At 40.4% G+C, this 13,799-nt stretch overlaps 2 protein-coding genes and 1 pseudogene across 24 annotated transcripts in view; all 3 read left to right on the top strand.

Annotated features, from left to right (window-relative positions):
• The window catches only part of LOC121642654 (protocadherin gamma-C5-like), a 324,465-nt gene that overhangs the window by 200,768 nt on the left and 109,898 nt on the right, over window positions 1–13,799 (top strand). Inside the window, exon 1 of one of the 23 annotated variants that reach the window (XM_041989456.1) lies at window positions 3,296–5,842. The exons of the other annotated variants lie outside the window; for them this stretch is intronic. Within the exon in view, the coding sequence (XP_041845390.1) occupies window positions 3,458–5,842 (2,385 nt within the window). The 5' untranslated portion in view covers window positions 3,296–3,457. Of the gene's footprint in view, window positions 1–3,295; window positions 5,843–13,799 lie in introns of those variants that run through there. 23 annotated transcript variants of the gene reach the window in all.
• On the top strand, window positions 6,950–9,533 carry LOC121643465 (annotated as a pseudogene).
• LOC121643464 (protocadherin gamma-A2-like) lies at window positions 10,419–12,974 on the top strand. Its single transcript, XM_041990908.1, has one exon. The coding sequence runs from the start codon at window positions 10,569–10,571 to the stop codon at window positions 12,972–12,974; it is 2,406 nt and encodes an 801-aa protein (XP_041846842.1). The 5' UTR covers window positions 10,419–10,568.

The following is a 13,799-nucleotide window of genomic DNA, read 5'->3' as shown; positions in this document are numbered from 1 at the left end:
CAGTAACACGGGTGGAAATAAAAATGTTGAAATGGTGTTACAGAAGCCTTTAGACAGAGAGAAACAAGACCAGATATCTCTCGTGTTAACAGCTGTAGATGGAGGAGAGCCGCAGATGACAGGAACAATGCTGATTGCCATCACAGTTTTAGATGCTAATGATAATGCTCCAGTTTTTACACAGCAAACATACAAAGCTACAGTTATAGAAAATTCATCTAAAGGGACAGTTGTTGCCACTGTTACAGCGTCAGATGCTGATCAAGGCTCTTATGGTAAAATTACATATTCGATCACAAACACGTTGGACGATGTCAGGAAAGTATTTGAGATTAATAAAGAAACGGGTGAGGTTACTTTGATAGGAAACGTTGATTTTGAGGAATCGCGTGATTTTCAAATAAATTTGCGTGCCATTGACGATGGAGGACTCACAGACTCATGTAAGTTAGTTGTTGATGTTCAAGATGTAAATGATAACATGCCTGAAATTAATATAATGTCAAAGTCAAACATTATATCAGAGGATGCCAATCTAAATACAGTCGTGACAATGATAAACGTTGAGGACAAGGACACGGGAAGTAACGGTAAATTGCAATGTTTTTTGGATGAAACTATACCATTTACATTGAAACCATCCACAAGCAGTTTTTATAGCCTGGTGACAGACAGTTATTTAGACAGGGAGAAATCATTTGAATATAATATCACAGTGACTTGTGCCGATGAGGGAGTACCCTCCCTCTCCAGCAGCGTCACTCTCACCTTACAGATCTCTGATGTGAATGACAACGCACCTGTCTTTGAGAGGAGCTCATATGAGGCCTACATTGTAGAAAACAACACACCTGGTCTCTCTATATTCACAGTGAAAGCTACAGACGCTGACTGGAATCAGAATTCCCGTGTTTCTTACATACTGGAGGACTCCTCTGTTAACGGAGTGCCAGTCTCCTCATATGTGTCCGTTAGTGTTGATAGTGGAGTCATCCATGCAGTGCGCTCTTTTGACTACGAGCAGATCAAAGATTTCCAGTTCCGCGTCAAAGCGCAGGATGGAGGATCTCCTCCACTCAGCAGCAATGTGACTGTGAAAATACTGATCCAGGACCAGAACGATAACCCTCCTCAGGTTCTGTATCCAGTCCAGACTGGTGGCTCTGTGGTGGCTGAAATGGTTCCTCGTTCAGCAGATGTGGGTTATCTGGTCACTAAAGTGGTGGCTGTTGATGTGGACTCTGGACAGAATGCCTGGCTCTCCTATAAACTACAGAAATCCACAGACAGGGCGCTGTTTGAAGTGGGATTACAGAATGGAGAAATAAGAACTATCCGCCAAGTGACTGATAAAGATGCTGTCAAACAAAGACTGACTGTTATCGTGGAGGACAACGGACAGCCCTCTCGTTCAGCTACAGTCATTGTTAACGTGGCGGTGGCGGACAGCTTTCCTGAAGTGCTGTCGGAGTTCACCGACTTCACACACGACAAGGAGTACAATGATAACCTGACTTTTTACTTAGTGTTGGCTCTGGCTGTAGTTTCCTTCCTCTTCATCACGTGTTTAGTTGTTATTATATCAGTGAAAATCTACAGATGGAGACAGTCTCGCATCCTGTACCACTCCAACCTCCCTGTGATTCCATATTATCCTCCACGTTACTCAGACACTATGGGAACAGGAAGCTCTTCCACACGTTTACAATTACGAGGTGTGCAGGACTACTGACTCCAGAAAGAGTGACTGTAAGTTCGGCAGAGCTGGTAGTCAGAACGTGCTGATAATGGACCACAGTTCTACAGGAACGATGCAGAGGATACAGAGTGAAAAGAGCATCCTGGACGAACCAGATTCTCCTCTAGAGGTCAGCATTCACGTTTTTATCTTTATTCTGGTCAATCAGCAAGAATGTTATTTTAACGTGCTCCGATTTTTCTGATTAAAATATCTAGTTTGTTTCGTTGGAAGTCTTTATTCAAAACAGTCCAATTGGTTTTATTTTTTTGCGTCAATTGTTAAACACGCATGTTTTTATACTTTATTTAATTCATAACCGGTTGAACCCAGTTCTTGTTCCTTTTGTGTATTTACGGAATTTCAAAACTTTCATCATATACTAAAAGCCTGGACAAGTTGAGTTTACTTGCTGAGGAATCCGTTTGCCTTGAACATTAAGTAGTGTGAAATTAAATCTTGACTGCATTTTACTTACACATGGGCTGTGTCTGAATGTGCACCCTAGTCGCTAACCCCTCATACACTACATAGGGCTGCAGTATATAGCACACTACATAGTCATCTCATTCTCTTGGAAATTCGGACGAAGCTACCTATTTTTTCCTCACCGCAAACCACATGACTACCAGCCGTCACCACGGCAACCACAACACGCCTCAAGATGTCGTTCCAAATCCAATCCAAAGTTGTGTGTAAATATTTTTGTTTTTATACCTTATTTAGTAATTTATCCTTTATTGCATATCTATTCCATTAGACATGTTTTGTTTTTCTTGCCTCCTTGCGCCATGTTGAGTTTCTGACTGCAATGCACTGTGGTCTATATTCACCCGTCTAGGGACCATCTATGCTCACTACTTTTTACAATGCATTGTGGGTAATTTTGAATGCCCTACCTTTTTTTCTCTCTGGACATTCGGACACCCCTACCAAATGTCGTGGCCTATTGTATTGCATTTTGTTATTTTTCTGTGTGTGTGTGTGTGTGTGTGTTTGAGTGTGTGTGTCTGTATGTAAGACTCTTGCCACAGTCTTTTTTTAAGATATAAATATTATCAGAACCCTGGACAGCGAATTCTTTACGATTTTTCTTTCTTTTTTGTCGTCTTATAATCATGTAATTAGTTTACTTTATATCTTTTATACATTTGATAATCTGAACTGCAGACTTCTGTCTAATGGAAAATTATAAAAACCATAAACATTTGATAATCTGAACTGCAGACATCGGTCTAATGGAAAATTATAAAAACCATAAACAAACATAAATTTAAACATGATTTTAAATAGAATCCTTTACAGCTTTCAAATGGCAAGTAATGACAAATTAGATTTATTTTTACCAAATGTTTGATCTTGGGACTTCTTTACACTAAGCTATTTTAGCAGAATAAATCTTGGTTTTCTTATCATCCCCCTGCATTTTACGGTATGAACTCAAAGGGCCGCTGTTGACCAGAGTGTTGATGACAGGGTGTAGGACTCTGCCTCGAATGTAACGTCGACATAATGAACACAGAGGACAGACAGAAACAACTGAGGTTTTGGATTTATAGAAGAACTTGAAATTGAACGGACAGACTTTAAGATTTCGTTTTTTTTACTTGGGGGGTATATGCTGCTGTGTGACTGATCACTAACCCTGGAAAGTATTTCCCTTTATTGGATATTTTGGTGGATTATGAATCCTTGCTGAGAAAATACACGGGTAGAACAATGAAGGAACAAGCGCTGTTGTGGTTTGCCTTCGCTCTTGTCGGCTCAGTAACCGGACAAATCAGCTACACGATTGCGGAGGAAATGCAGAGAGGTTCTTTGGTCGGTAAGATCGCTCAGGATTTAGGTTTAGAAACGAAACGTTTCATCTCTGGTAAAGCTCGAATTTATACTCGAGACAGCGGAGAGTTCATCGAGCTGAACAGAGAAAGAGGAGTCCTCCTTGTTAGAGAGAGAATAGATAGAGAGGCGCTCTGCAAACAGACGATGCCCTGCGCCTTACATTTTCAGATTATACTGGAGAATCCGATGGAATTTTACACGGTTACTGTCCAGATCACAGACATCAACGATAATGCACCAACCTTCGAGAGAGAAAGAATTGAATTCAAAATTAGCGAATCTGCTGTGATTGGAGCAAAATTTGTGCTGGAAAGGGCTGTGGATTTGGATGTTGGAACAAATGATCTTCAAAGGTACGAATTAAAACCTACAGATAATTTTGCTCTGAAGGTACACAGTAACACGGATGGAAATAAAAATGTTGAAATGGTGTTACAGAAGCCTTTAGACAGAGAGAAACAAGACCAGATATCTCTCGTGTTAACAGCTGTAGATGGAGGAGAGCCGCAGATGACAGGAACAATGCTGATTGCCATCACAGTTTTAGATGCTAATGATAATGCTCCAGTTTTTACACAGCAAACATACAAAGCTACAGTTATAGAAAATTCATCTAAAGGGACAGTTGTTGCCACTGTTACAGCCTCAGATGCTGATCAAGGCTCTAATGGTAAAATTACATATTCAATCACAAACACGTTGGACGATGTCAGGAAAGTATTTGAGATTAATAAAGAAACGGGTGAGGTTACTTTGATAGGAAACGTTGATTTTGAGGAATCGCGTGATTTTCAAATAAATTTGCGTGCCATTGACGATGGAGGACTCACAGACTCATGTAAGTTAGTTGTTGATGTTCAAGATGTAAATGATAACATGCCTGAAATTAATATAATGTCAAAGTCAAACATTATATCAGAGGATGCCAATCTAAATACAGTCGTGACAATGATAAACGTTGAGGACAAGGACACAGGAAGTAACGGTAAATTGCAATGTTTTTTGGATGGGACTATACCATTTACATTGAAACCATCCACAAGCAGTTTTTATAGCCTGGTGACAGACAGTTATTTAGACAGGGAGAAATCATTTGAATATAATATCACAGTAACCTGCTCTGATGAGGGAGTACCCTCCCTCTCCAGCAGCGTCACTCTCACCTTACAGATCTCTGATGTGAATGACAACGCCCCTATCTTTGAGAGGAGCTCATATGAGGCCTACATTGTAGAAAACAACACACCTGGTCTCTCTATATTCACAGTGAAAGCTACAGACATTGACTGGAATCAGAATGCCCGTGTTTCTTACATACTGGAGGACTCCTCTGTTAACGGAGTGCCAGTCTCCTCATATGTGTCCGTTAGTGCTGATAGTGGAGTCATCCATGCAGTGCGCTCTTTTGACTACGAGCAGATCAAAGATTTCCACTTCCGAGTCAAAGCGCAAGATGGAGGATCTCCTCCACTCAGCAGCAATGTGACTGTGAAAATATTGATCCAGGACCAGAACGATAACCCTCCTCAGGTTCTGTATCCTGTCCAGACTGGTGGTTCTGTGGTGGCTGAAATGGTTCCTCGTTCAGCAGATGTGGGTTATCTGGTCACTAAAGTGGTGGCTGTTGATGTGGACTCTGGACAGAATGCCTGGCTCTCCTATAAACTCCAGAAATCCACAGACAGGGCGCTGTTTGAAGTGGGATTACAGAATGGAGAAATAAGAACTATCCGCCAAGTGACTGATAAAGATGCTGTCAAACAAAGACTGACTGTTATCGTGGAGGACAACGGACAGCCCTCTCGTTCAGCTACAGTCATTGTTAACGTGGCGGTGGCGGACAGCTTCCCTGAAGTGCTGTCGGAGTTCTCTGACTTCACACACGACAAGGAATACAATGACAATCTGACATTTTACTTAGTGTTGGCTCTGGCTGTAGTTTCCTTCCTCTTCATCACGTGTTTAGTTGTTATTATATCAGTGAAAATCTACAGATGGAGACAGTCTCGCATCCTGTACCACTCCAACCTCCCTGTGATTCCATATTATCCGCCCCGTTACTCAGACACTATGGGAACAGGAACTCTTCCACACGTGTACAATTACGAGGTGTGCAGGACTACTGACTCCAGACAGAGTGACTGTAAGTTCGGCAGAGCTGGTAGTCAGAACGTGCTGATAATGGACCCCAGTTCTACAGGAACTATGCAGCGGATACAGAATGAGAAGAGCATCCTGGATGAACCAGATTCTCCTCTAGAGGTCAGACTGCACTTAATATCTGTGTGCGTATTTGTTTATGCCTGTGTTTCCATAAAGTGTACATTTTTTGAATAGATATCACTGCACCCAATGAAAGGTCCGTGTTCATCAACACTCAATCATTACGAACTTCACATTAGGTTATTATTAGTTTTTAATTGGAAAAATTTAGATGGAAACACACTAACATCCACCCCATCCCCCACCGAAATGCATACACACACACACACACACACACACACACACACACACACACACACACACACACACACACACACACACACACACACACACACAGACACACACACACACACACACACACTCACTTATATATATATATATATATTTATATATATACACAAGCATCTTTGATTGTTCTACTACTTTTTTCCATAATATTTGCCCAGGAATCCATGTTATTGTACTTTGCTTTTAACTGGAGAGTTTTTACTATAATTCATTTATTTATTGTAGAGTTTATTCTTTTTTGTTTTATCTTGTGGAGTCACTAGGCCTTGGGTAGGAAATCTCATTCTCTAAAAAAGAATAAATATCTTTGAACCTATCTTTCAGACAAGTTACTGCAGTTTCTAATCGTTTGCTGGATATTTCAGTACATTGGACAGCGATATTTTGAGGAGCCTCTTTTTTCTTTGCTTTTTCAACTTGAGATAACGAAATCGGTTTGTCCGTTTCATTTGCATGTATTTCCTTTTAAAACATGTTAATAATTAGCTTTTGTTTTACTCACTGAAGCTGTCAAACTTTAAATATTTAATTAAGATCCAAACGTAAACTTTCCAGTCATGGATTTAAAGCTGATCCTGGTGTTCTGTTTTTTCTGTTTTTTTTTCAACCTTTTATACCATATCATCTCCTTGAAGCTTGAATTTAAAGTGTTTTATTTAATTATTATTTTTTTTATTTACTACTTTCTTGACATATACATTAAGTTATTTGCACAAATATGACTAGATATCTGTAGTTTTGCTATGTGAACTCTTAGGGCCGCTGTCGACCAAGGCGTCCACTACTGGCAAACGGATTGTTTCAGCACCTCCCCTGAAACAACATATAAAGAAAGACGTTGGTGGGAACCAAGGCGTGCTATTACTGTGTTCTGTATTTAGACAAAAGGCATCGAGTTTGGAGCTCTATCGATCTGTGTGGATTATGACAACGTTCAGTAAAAGAGTTATATGCTACTAGAATGGAAAACAGGTTTATGAAATAAAACCTGAAGAATACTACTGGATTAAATAATCGGATACAACAATGACCAGGCAAGTGGTGCTCTTCATCTCTTCCTTCCTCTTCGTCTCTGTGCTCGGGCAGGTCAGCTACATCGTCCCTGAGGAAATGACAAAAGGCTCTTTAGTAGGTAACATAGCTCACGATTTAGGTTTACAAATCAAACGTTTTATTTCTGGCAAGGCACGAATTTTCACGCGAGATAGCGACGAATACATCGAGCTGAACAGAGAACGAGGAGTCCTCCTTGTTAAAGAGAGAATAGACAGAGAGGCGCTTTGCAGAAAAACCACGCCGTGTGCTTTACATTTTCAGATCATTCTAGAGAATCCTATGGAATTTTACACTGTTACTATTCAGATCACAGATATTAATGATAACGCACCAACCTTTGAAAAAACTGAAATGAAATTTAAAATCAGTGAATCTGCTGTGATCGGAGCTAAATTTGTGCTGCAAAGAGCTGTGGATCTGGATGTTGGCATCAACGATCTAAAAAGCTACATCTTAAAACCTACAGATAATTTTGCTCTGAATCTCCACAATAAGGCTGACGGTAATAAAAATGTTGAAATGGTGTTACAGAAGCCTTTAGACAGAGAGAAACAAGAACAGATAGCTCTCGTGTTAACAGCTGTAGATGGAGGAGAGCCGCAGATGACAGGAACAATGCTGATTGCCATCACAGTTTTAGATGCTAATGATAATGCTCCAGTTTTTACACAGCAAACATACAAAGCTACAGTTATAGAAAATTCATCACAAGGAACAGTTGTTGCCACTGTTACAGCGTCAGATGCAGATCAGGGCTCTAATGGTAAAATAAAATATTCGATCACAAACACATTAGATGATATCCGAAATATATTTCATATCAATGAAGAAAACGGAGAAGTAACTTTAATTGGGAATACTGACTTTGAAGAGTCGCGAATCTATCAAATAAATTTACTTGCCAGTGATGAAGGAGGACTTACAGATTCGTGTAAATTATTAGTCGAGTTGCAGGATACAAATGATAACAGTCCAGAAATTAAGATAATGTCTAAGTCTACTGTCATATCAGAGGACGCCAACTTAAATACGGTCGTTACAATGATAAGCATAGAGGACAAAGACTCGGGTAAAAACGGGAATGTAAAATGTGTTATCAATGACAATGTGCCTTTTATTTTAAAAGCGTCAACATCTAACTTCTATAACTTAGTAACGGACAGTGACTTAGACAGAGAGAGGGCCTTTGATTATAATATAACAGTAACCTGCTCTGATGAGGGAGTACCTTCCCTCTCCAGCAGCGTCACTCTCACCTTACAGATCTCTGATGTGAATGACAACGCACCTGTCTTTGAGAGGAGCTCATATGAGGCCTACATTGTAGAAAACAACACTCCAGGTCTCTCTATATTCACATTGAAAGCTACAGACGCTGACTGGAACCAGAATTCCCGTGTTTCTTACATACTGGAAGACTCCTCTGTTAACGGAGTGCCAGTCTCCTCATATGTGTCCGTTAGTGCTGATAGTGGAGTCATCCATGCAGTGCGCTCTTTTGACTACGAGCAGATCAAAGATTTCCAGTTCCGCGTCAAAGCGCAGGATGGAGGATCTCCTCCACTCAGCAGCAATGTGACTGTGAAAATACTGATCCAGGACCAGAACGATAACCCTCCTCAGGTTCTGTACCCAGTCCAGACTGGTGGCTCTGTGGTGGCTGAAATGGTTCCTCGTTCAGCAGATGTGGGTTATCTGGTCACTAAAGTGGTGGCTGTCGATGTGGACTCTGGACAGAATGCCTGGCTCTCCTATAAACTACAGAAATCCACAGACAGGGCGCTGTTTGAAGTAGGGCTTACAGAATGGAGAAATAAGAACTATCCGCCAAGTGACTGATAAAGATGCTGTCAAACAAAGACTGACTGTTATCGTGGAGGACAACGGACAGCTCTCTCGTTCAGCTACAGTCATTGTTAACGTGGCGGTGGCGGACAGCTTCCCTGAAGTGCTGTCGGAGTTCACCGACTTCGTACACGATAAAGAATACAATGATAATCTGACTTTTTACTTAGTGTTGGCTCTGGCTGTAGTTTCCTTCCTCTTCATCACGTGTTTGGTGGTTATTATATCAGTGAAAATCTACAGATGGAGACAGTCTCGCATCCTGTACCACTCCAACCTCCCTGTGATTCCATATTATCCTCCACGTTACTCAGACACTATGGGAACAGGAACTCTTCCACACGTGTACAATCACGAGGTGTGCAGGACTACTGACTCCAGAAAGAGCGACTGTAAGTTTGGCAGAGCTGGTAGTCAGAACGTGCTGATAATGGATCCCAGTTTTACGGGAACGATGCAGCGGATACAGTATGAGAAGAGCATCCTGGATGAACCGGACTCTCCCATAGAGGTTAGATTTTTTTTAAATATATATATGTAATTATTCTAAATGTGAAACACTTTACATTTAACTGTTAAGGGATTTACTTAACAGATTACCGTCTCTCCCACTACATACACACGCGTGTGCTAACTTGTAAGTCAAAAGCTTCCAGTGCTGTTTTTCTTTTTTTCTCAAAGTATTCCCATGTCGCAGTGTATATATCACCTACACGTATTTTCCATCATTGTTGAAAGTTACAGCATATATCACTGATTTCAGCCACGATATAAAGAAATTGAAATTTTATCAGGCAACTCAGTCCTATGGACAGTATACATTAGTAGTTCGCAGTCTTAACGCCAACTTCTCAAAGATGTCGTTTCCCTTTTGAACGAAATTTGGAGCATATTATTGCTTGTTGATCAGATTGCCCAAATTCTGAATACTGGACATCGACACTCTCCGAGTTTTCTTTTGCCTCCCCCATTTCAAAGATTCCACTTTATACAGGCCAACAGACAACTGTTTGTCTGTTATTGAGATTTAAGTATTTTCATTTGAACCATTTCCTTTCAGTTTGTCTGTAGATGTACTCAAGGTTTTTTAAAAGTAGAGCTGCATGAAGCTGCACGTCTTCAAAGTGACACAAAATTTGCTCCAAATGACTTAACATTCTGCATGTCCAAGGATAATCTGTGGGGTTTGAAAACACCTCTATGTACCTTCACAGATACAGCTATCAAGATTTAAAAATTTTAATTGAGGTTTTTGTAAATTTTTCATTCTTGCCTTCTGTTCTCTTGAATCCTGTAGTTTTTCCGTTTGAACTGATAGGGCCGCTGTTGACCATAGTTTCGACTTACGATAGTAGATTTGTTGCAGAACCTCCTCTGTAACATCGACATAATAAAGAAAAGGGACGAGGAAAAAGAAGGGCTGCTCATATTATCAACTACGCCCGGAAAAGAAATAGACTTTTCGGCTCGTTTCCGTTGTGGACTATACAGGAATTGAGTTACTTCATTCTCGAATCTCATCAGTTCTATGGAATATAAAAGCAGCGGATTTTATTGAAAGTTATTGGATATAACAATGACAAGGCAAGTGACGCTGTTTATCTCTCTGCTCCTGCTCGACTCGGTGATCGGGCAGGTCAGCTACACTATTCCCGAGGAAATGGTCAAAGGATCTTTAGTAGGTAACATAGCTCATGATTTAGGATTAGAAACTAAACGTTTTATCTCTGGTAAAGCTCGAATTTACACTCGGAGCAGCGGAGAGTACATCGAGCTGAACAGAGAAAGAGGAGTCCTCCTTGTTAAAGAGAGAATAGACAGAGAGGCGCTCTGCAAGCAGACGTCGCCGTGTGCTTTGCATTTTCAGATCATTTTAGAAAATCCTATGGAATTTTACACTGTTACAGTTCAGATCACAGATATCAACGATAATGCACCAACATTTAAAAAACGTGAAATAGCTTTTAAAATCAGCGAGTCAGCAGTGAGTGGGGCGAAATTTGTACTTGAAAAGGCTGTTGATCTTGATGTTGGAATTAATAGTGTACATGGATACGAATTAAAACCAACAGACAATTTTGCTCTAAAGCTTTTCAATAACGCTGACGGTAATAAAAATGTTGAAATGGTGTTACAGAAGCCCCTAGACAGAGAGAAACAAGAGCAAATATCTCTCGTGTTAACCGCTGTAGATGGTGGAGAGCCGCAGATGACAGGAACAATGCTGGTTGTCATCACAGTTTTAGATGCTAATGATAATGCTCCAGTTTTTACACAGCAAACATACAAAGCTAATGTTGCAGAAAATTCACCAAAAGGAACAGTTGTTGCCACTGTTACAGCCTCAGATGCTGATCAAGGCTCTTATGGTAAAATTACATACTCGATTACAAATGCAGTAGATGAAGACAAAAACCTATTTGAGATCAATAATGAGAATGGTGAAATTACTTTAATTGGAATTATTGATTTTGAGGAGTCACAAAAATATCAAATAAATTTACTTGCTAGTGACGAGGGGGGTCTTACTGATTCATCCAAATTAATTGTTGATGTTCAAGATGTTAATGATAACAGGCCTGAGATTAACATAATGTCAAAGTCTAATGTGATATCAGAAAATGCTCAACTCAATACAGTTGTTACTATGATTAATATCGAAGACAAGGACTCGGGAGAAAATGGGAAAGTGCATTGTTATGTGAGTGAAAATATTCCATTTATCTTAAAGTTCTCAACAAATAATTTCTTTAGCCTTATTACAGACCGTGAACTAGACAGAGAGAAAATTTCTGAATATAATATCACAGTGAGCTGTTCTGATGAGGGAGTACCCTCCCTCTCCAGCAGCGTCACTCTCACATTACAGATCTCTGATGTGAACGACAACGCACCTGTCTTTGAGAGGAGCTCATATGAGGCCTACATTGTAGAAAACAACACTCCAGGTCTCTCTATATTTACAGTGAAAGCTACAGACGCTGACTGGAACCAGAATGCCCGTGTTTCTTACATACTGGAGGACTCCTCTGTTAACGGAGTGCCAGTCTCCTCATATGTGTCCGTTGGTGCTGATAGTGGAGTTATCCATGCAGTGCGCTCTTTTGACTACGAGCAGATCAAAGATTTCCAGTTCCGCGTCAAAGCGCAGGATGGAGGATCTCCTCCACTCAGCAGCAACGTGACTGTGAAAATACTGATCCAGGACCAGAACGATAACCCTCCTCAGGTTCTGTACCCCGTCCAGACTGGTGGCTCTGTGGTAGCTGAAATGGTTCCTCGTTCAGCAGATGTGGGTTATCTGGTCACTAAAGTGGTGGCTGTTGATGTGGACTCTGGACAGAATGCCTGGCTCTCCTATAAACTACAGAAATCCACAGACAGGGCGCTGTTTGAAGTGGGCTTACAGAATGGAGAAATAAGAACTATCCGCCAAGTGACTGATAAAGATGCTGTCAAACAAAGACTGACTGTTATCGTGGAGGACAACGGACAGCCCTCTCGTTCAGCTACAGTCATTGTTAACGTGGCGGTGGCGGACAGCTTCCCTGAAGTGTTGTCGGAGTTCACCGACTTCACACACGACAAGGAATACAATGACAACCTGACTTTTTACTTGGTGTTGGCTCTGGCTGTAGTTTCCTTCCTCTTCATCACATGTTTAGTTGTTATTATATCAGTGAAAATCTACAGATGGAGACAGTCTCGCATCCTGTACCACTCCAACCTCCCTGTGATTCCATATTATCCTCCACGTTACTCAGACACTATGGGAACAGGAACTCTTCCACACGTGTATAATTACGACGTGTGCAGGACTACTGACTCCAGAAAGAGCGACTGTAAGTTTGGCAGAGCTGGTAGTCAGAACGTGCTGATAATGGATCCCAGTTCTACAGGAACGATGCAGCGGATACAGAATGAGAAGAGCATCCTGGATGACTCTCCTTTAGAGGTGAGCCCATATTTTCTGATAAACTAATAAATGGTTTAAATCTATGACAAAATAGCTATCCCCCAACAGCGTGTCACTCTTTTAATTCCACCAGCTTCTATTTAAACGAGTCAAGTGTTTCAGCACCAGACAGCGTGATTCTTCAATTAGTTGCTTTGGGTTTTTTGTAATTCGTTTCATGTCCAATTTGTTTGTTTGTTTCACAGCGTGATGCTGTTCTGCCGTCATTTTCAGTACTGTGATTTGTGTTTGCATGCTTTGAGTAATTCGTGTCTCATTCTTTTTCAGCTTTGTTTGGTTGTTAATTTTTTTCTCTGTTTTTATTTATTTTAGACTGATAGTACCTCTTAAAGTAAAAATAATAATTTGTGCCCCTTTTCGGACATATTTATTCTTTTTAAAGTTTCATTTTTCTGTCTTCATTTGTTTCAATAATTTAACTGAGAACAATAACCACATTATGATTTCAAAATATATTTTGAGTAAGTTTCTTACACACATTCTCTTTTTTCTTCCCCTTTCTTTGTTGCTTGCTTTGGTAAAACTATTGTATCATGATCAAGCGCAGTTTCATCTTTTGCACTCTGAGGGACGCTGTCGACCAGTCTGTAATTGTTTCACTGCAGATTTCAGCAGAGCCTCCCAGATTCCAGATCATTTACATTTAATGGAAGAAAGGTTGACACAATGGACGTTTCTAGTCGCTGAGGATGCTATAAAACGGCTTCGGATTTGAGACTATTCTAATCGATATTTGGTTTCATCTCCCGTCATTTTCAGTCTTGCAATTTGTGGAATTAACTCGTCTTTTTTGGATTATTTTTTATTCGTCGTTACTGAAAACCACTGACC

This window comes from Melanotaenia boesemani, chromosome 7, assembly GCF_017639745.1.
Source record: "Melanotaenia boesemani isolate fMelBoe1 chromosome 7, fMelBoe1.pri, whole genome shotgun sequence".
NCBI classification, from domain to species: domain Eukaryota; kingdom Metazoa; phylum Chordata; class Actinopteri; order Atheriniformes; family Melanotaeniidae; genus Melanotaenia; species Melanotaenia boesemani.
The sequence above is the reverse complement of the archived record's forward strand: the minus strand, read 5'-3'. Positions and strand labels throughout refer to the sequence as shown.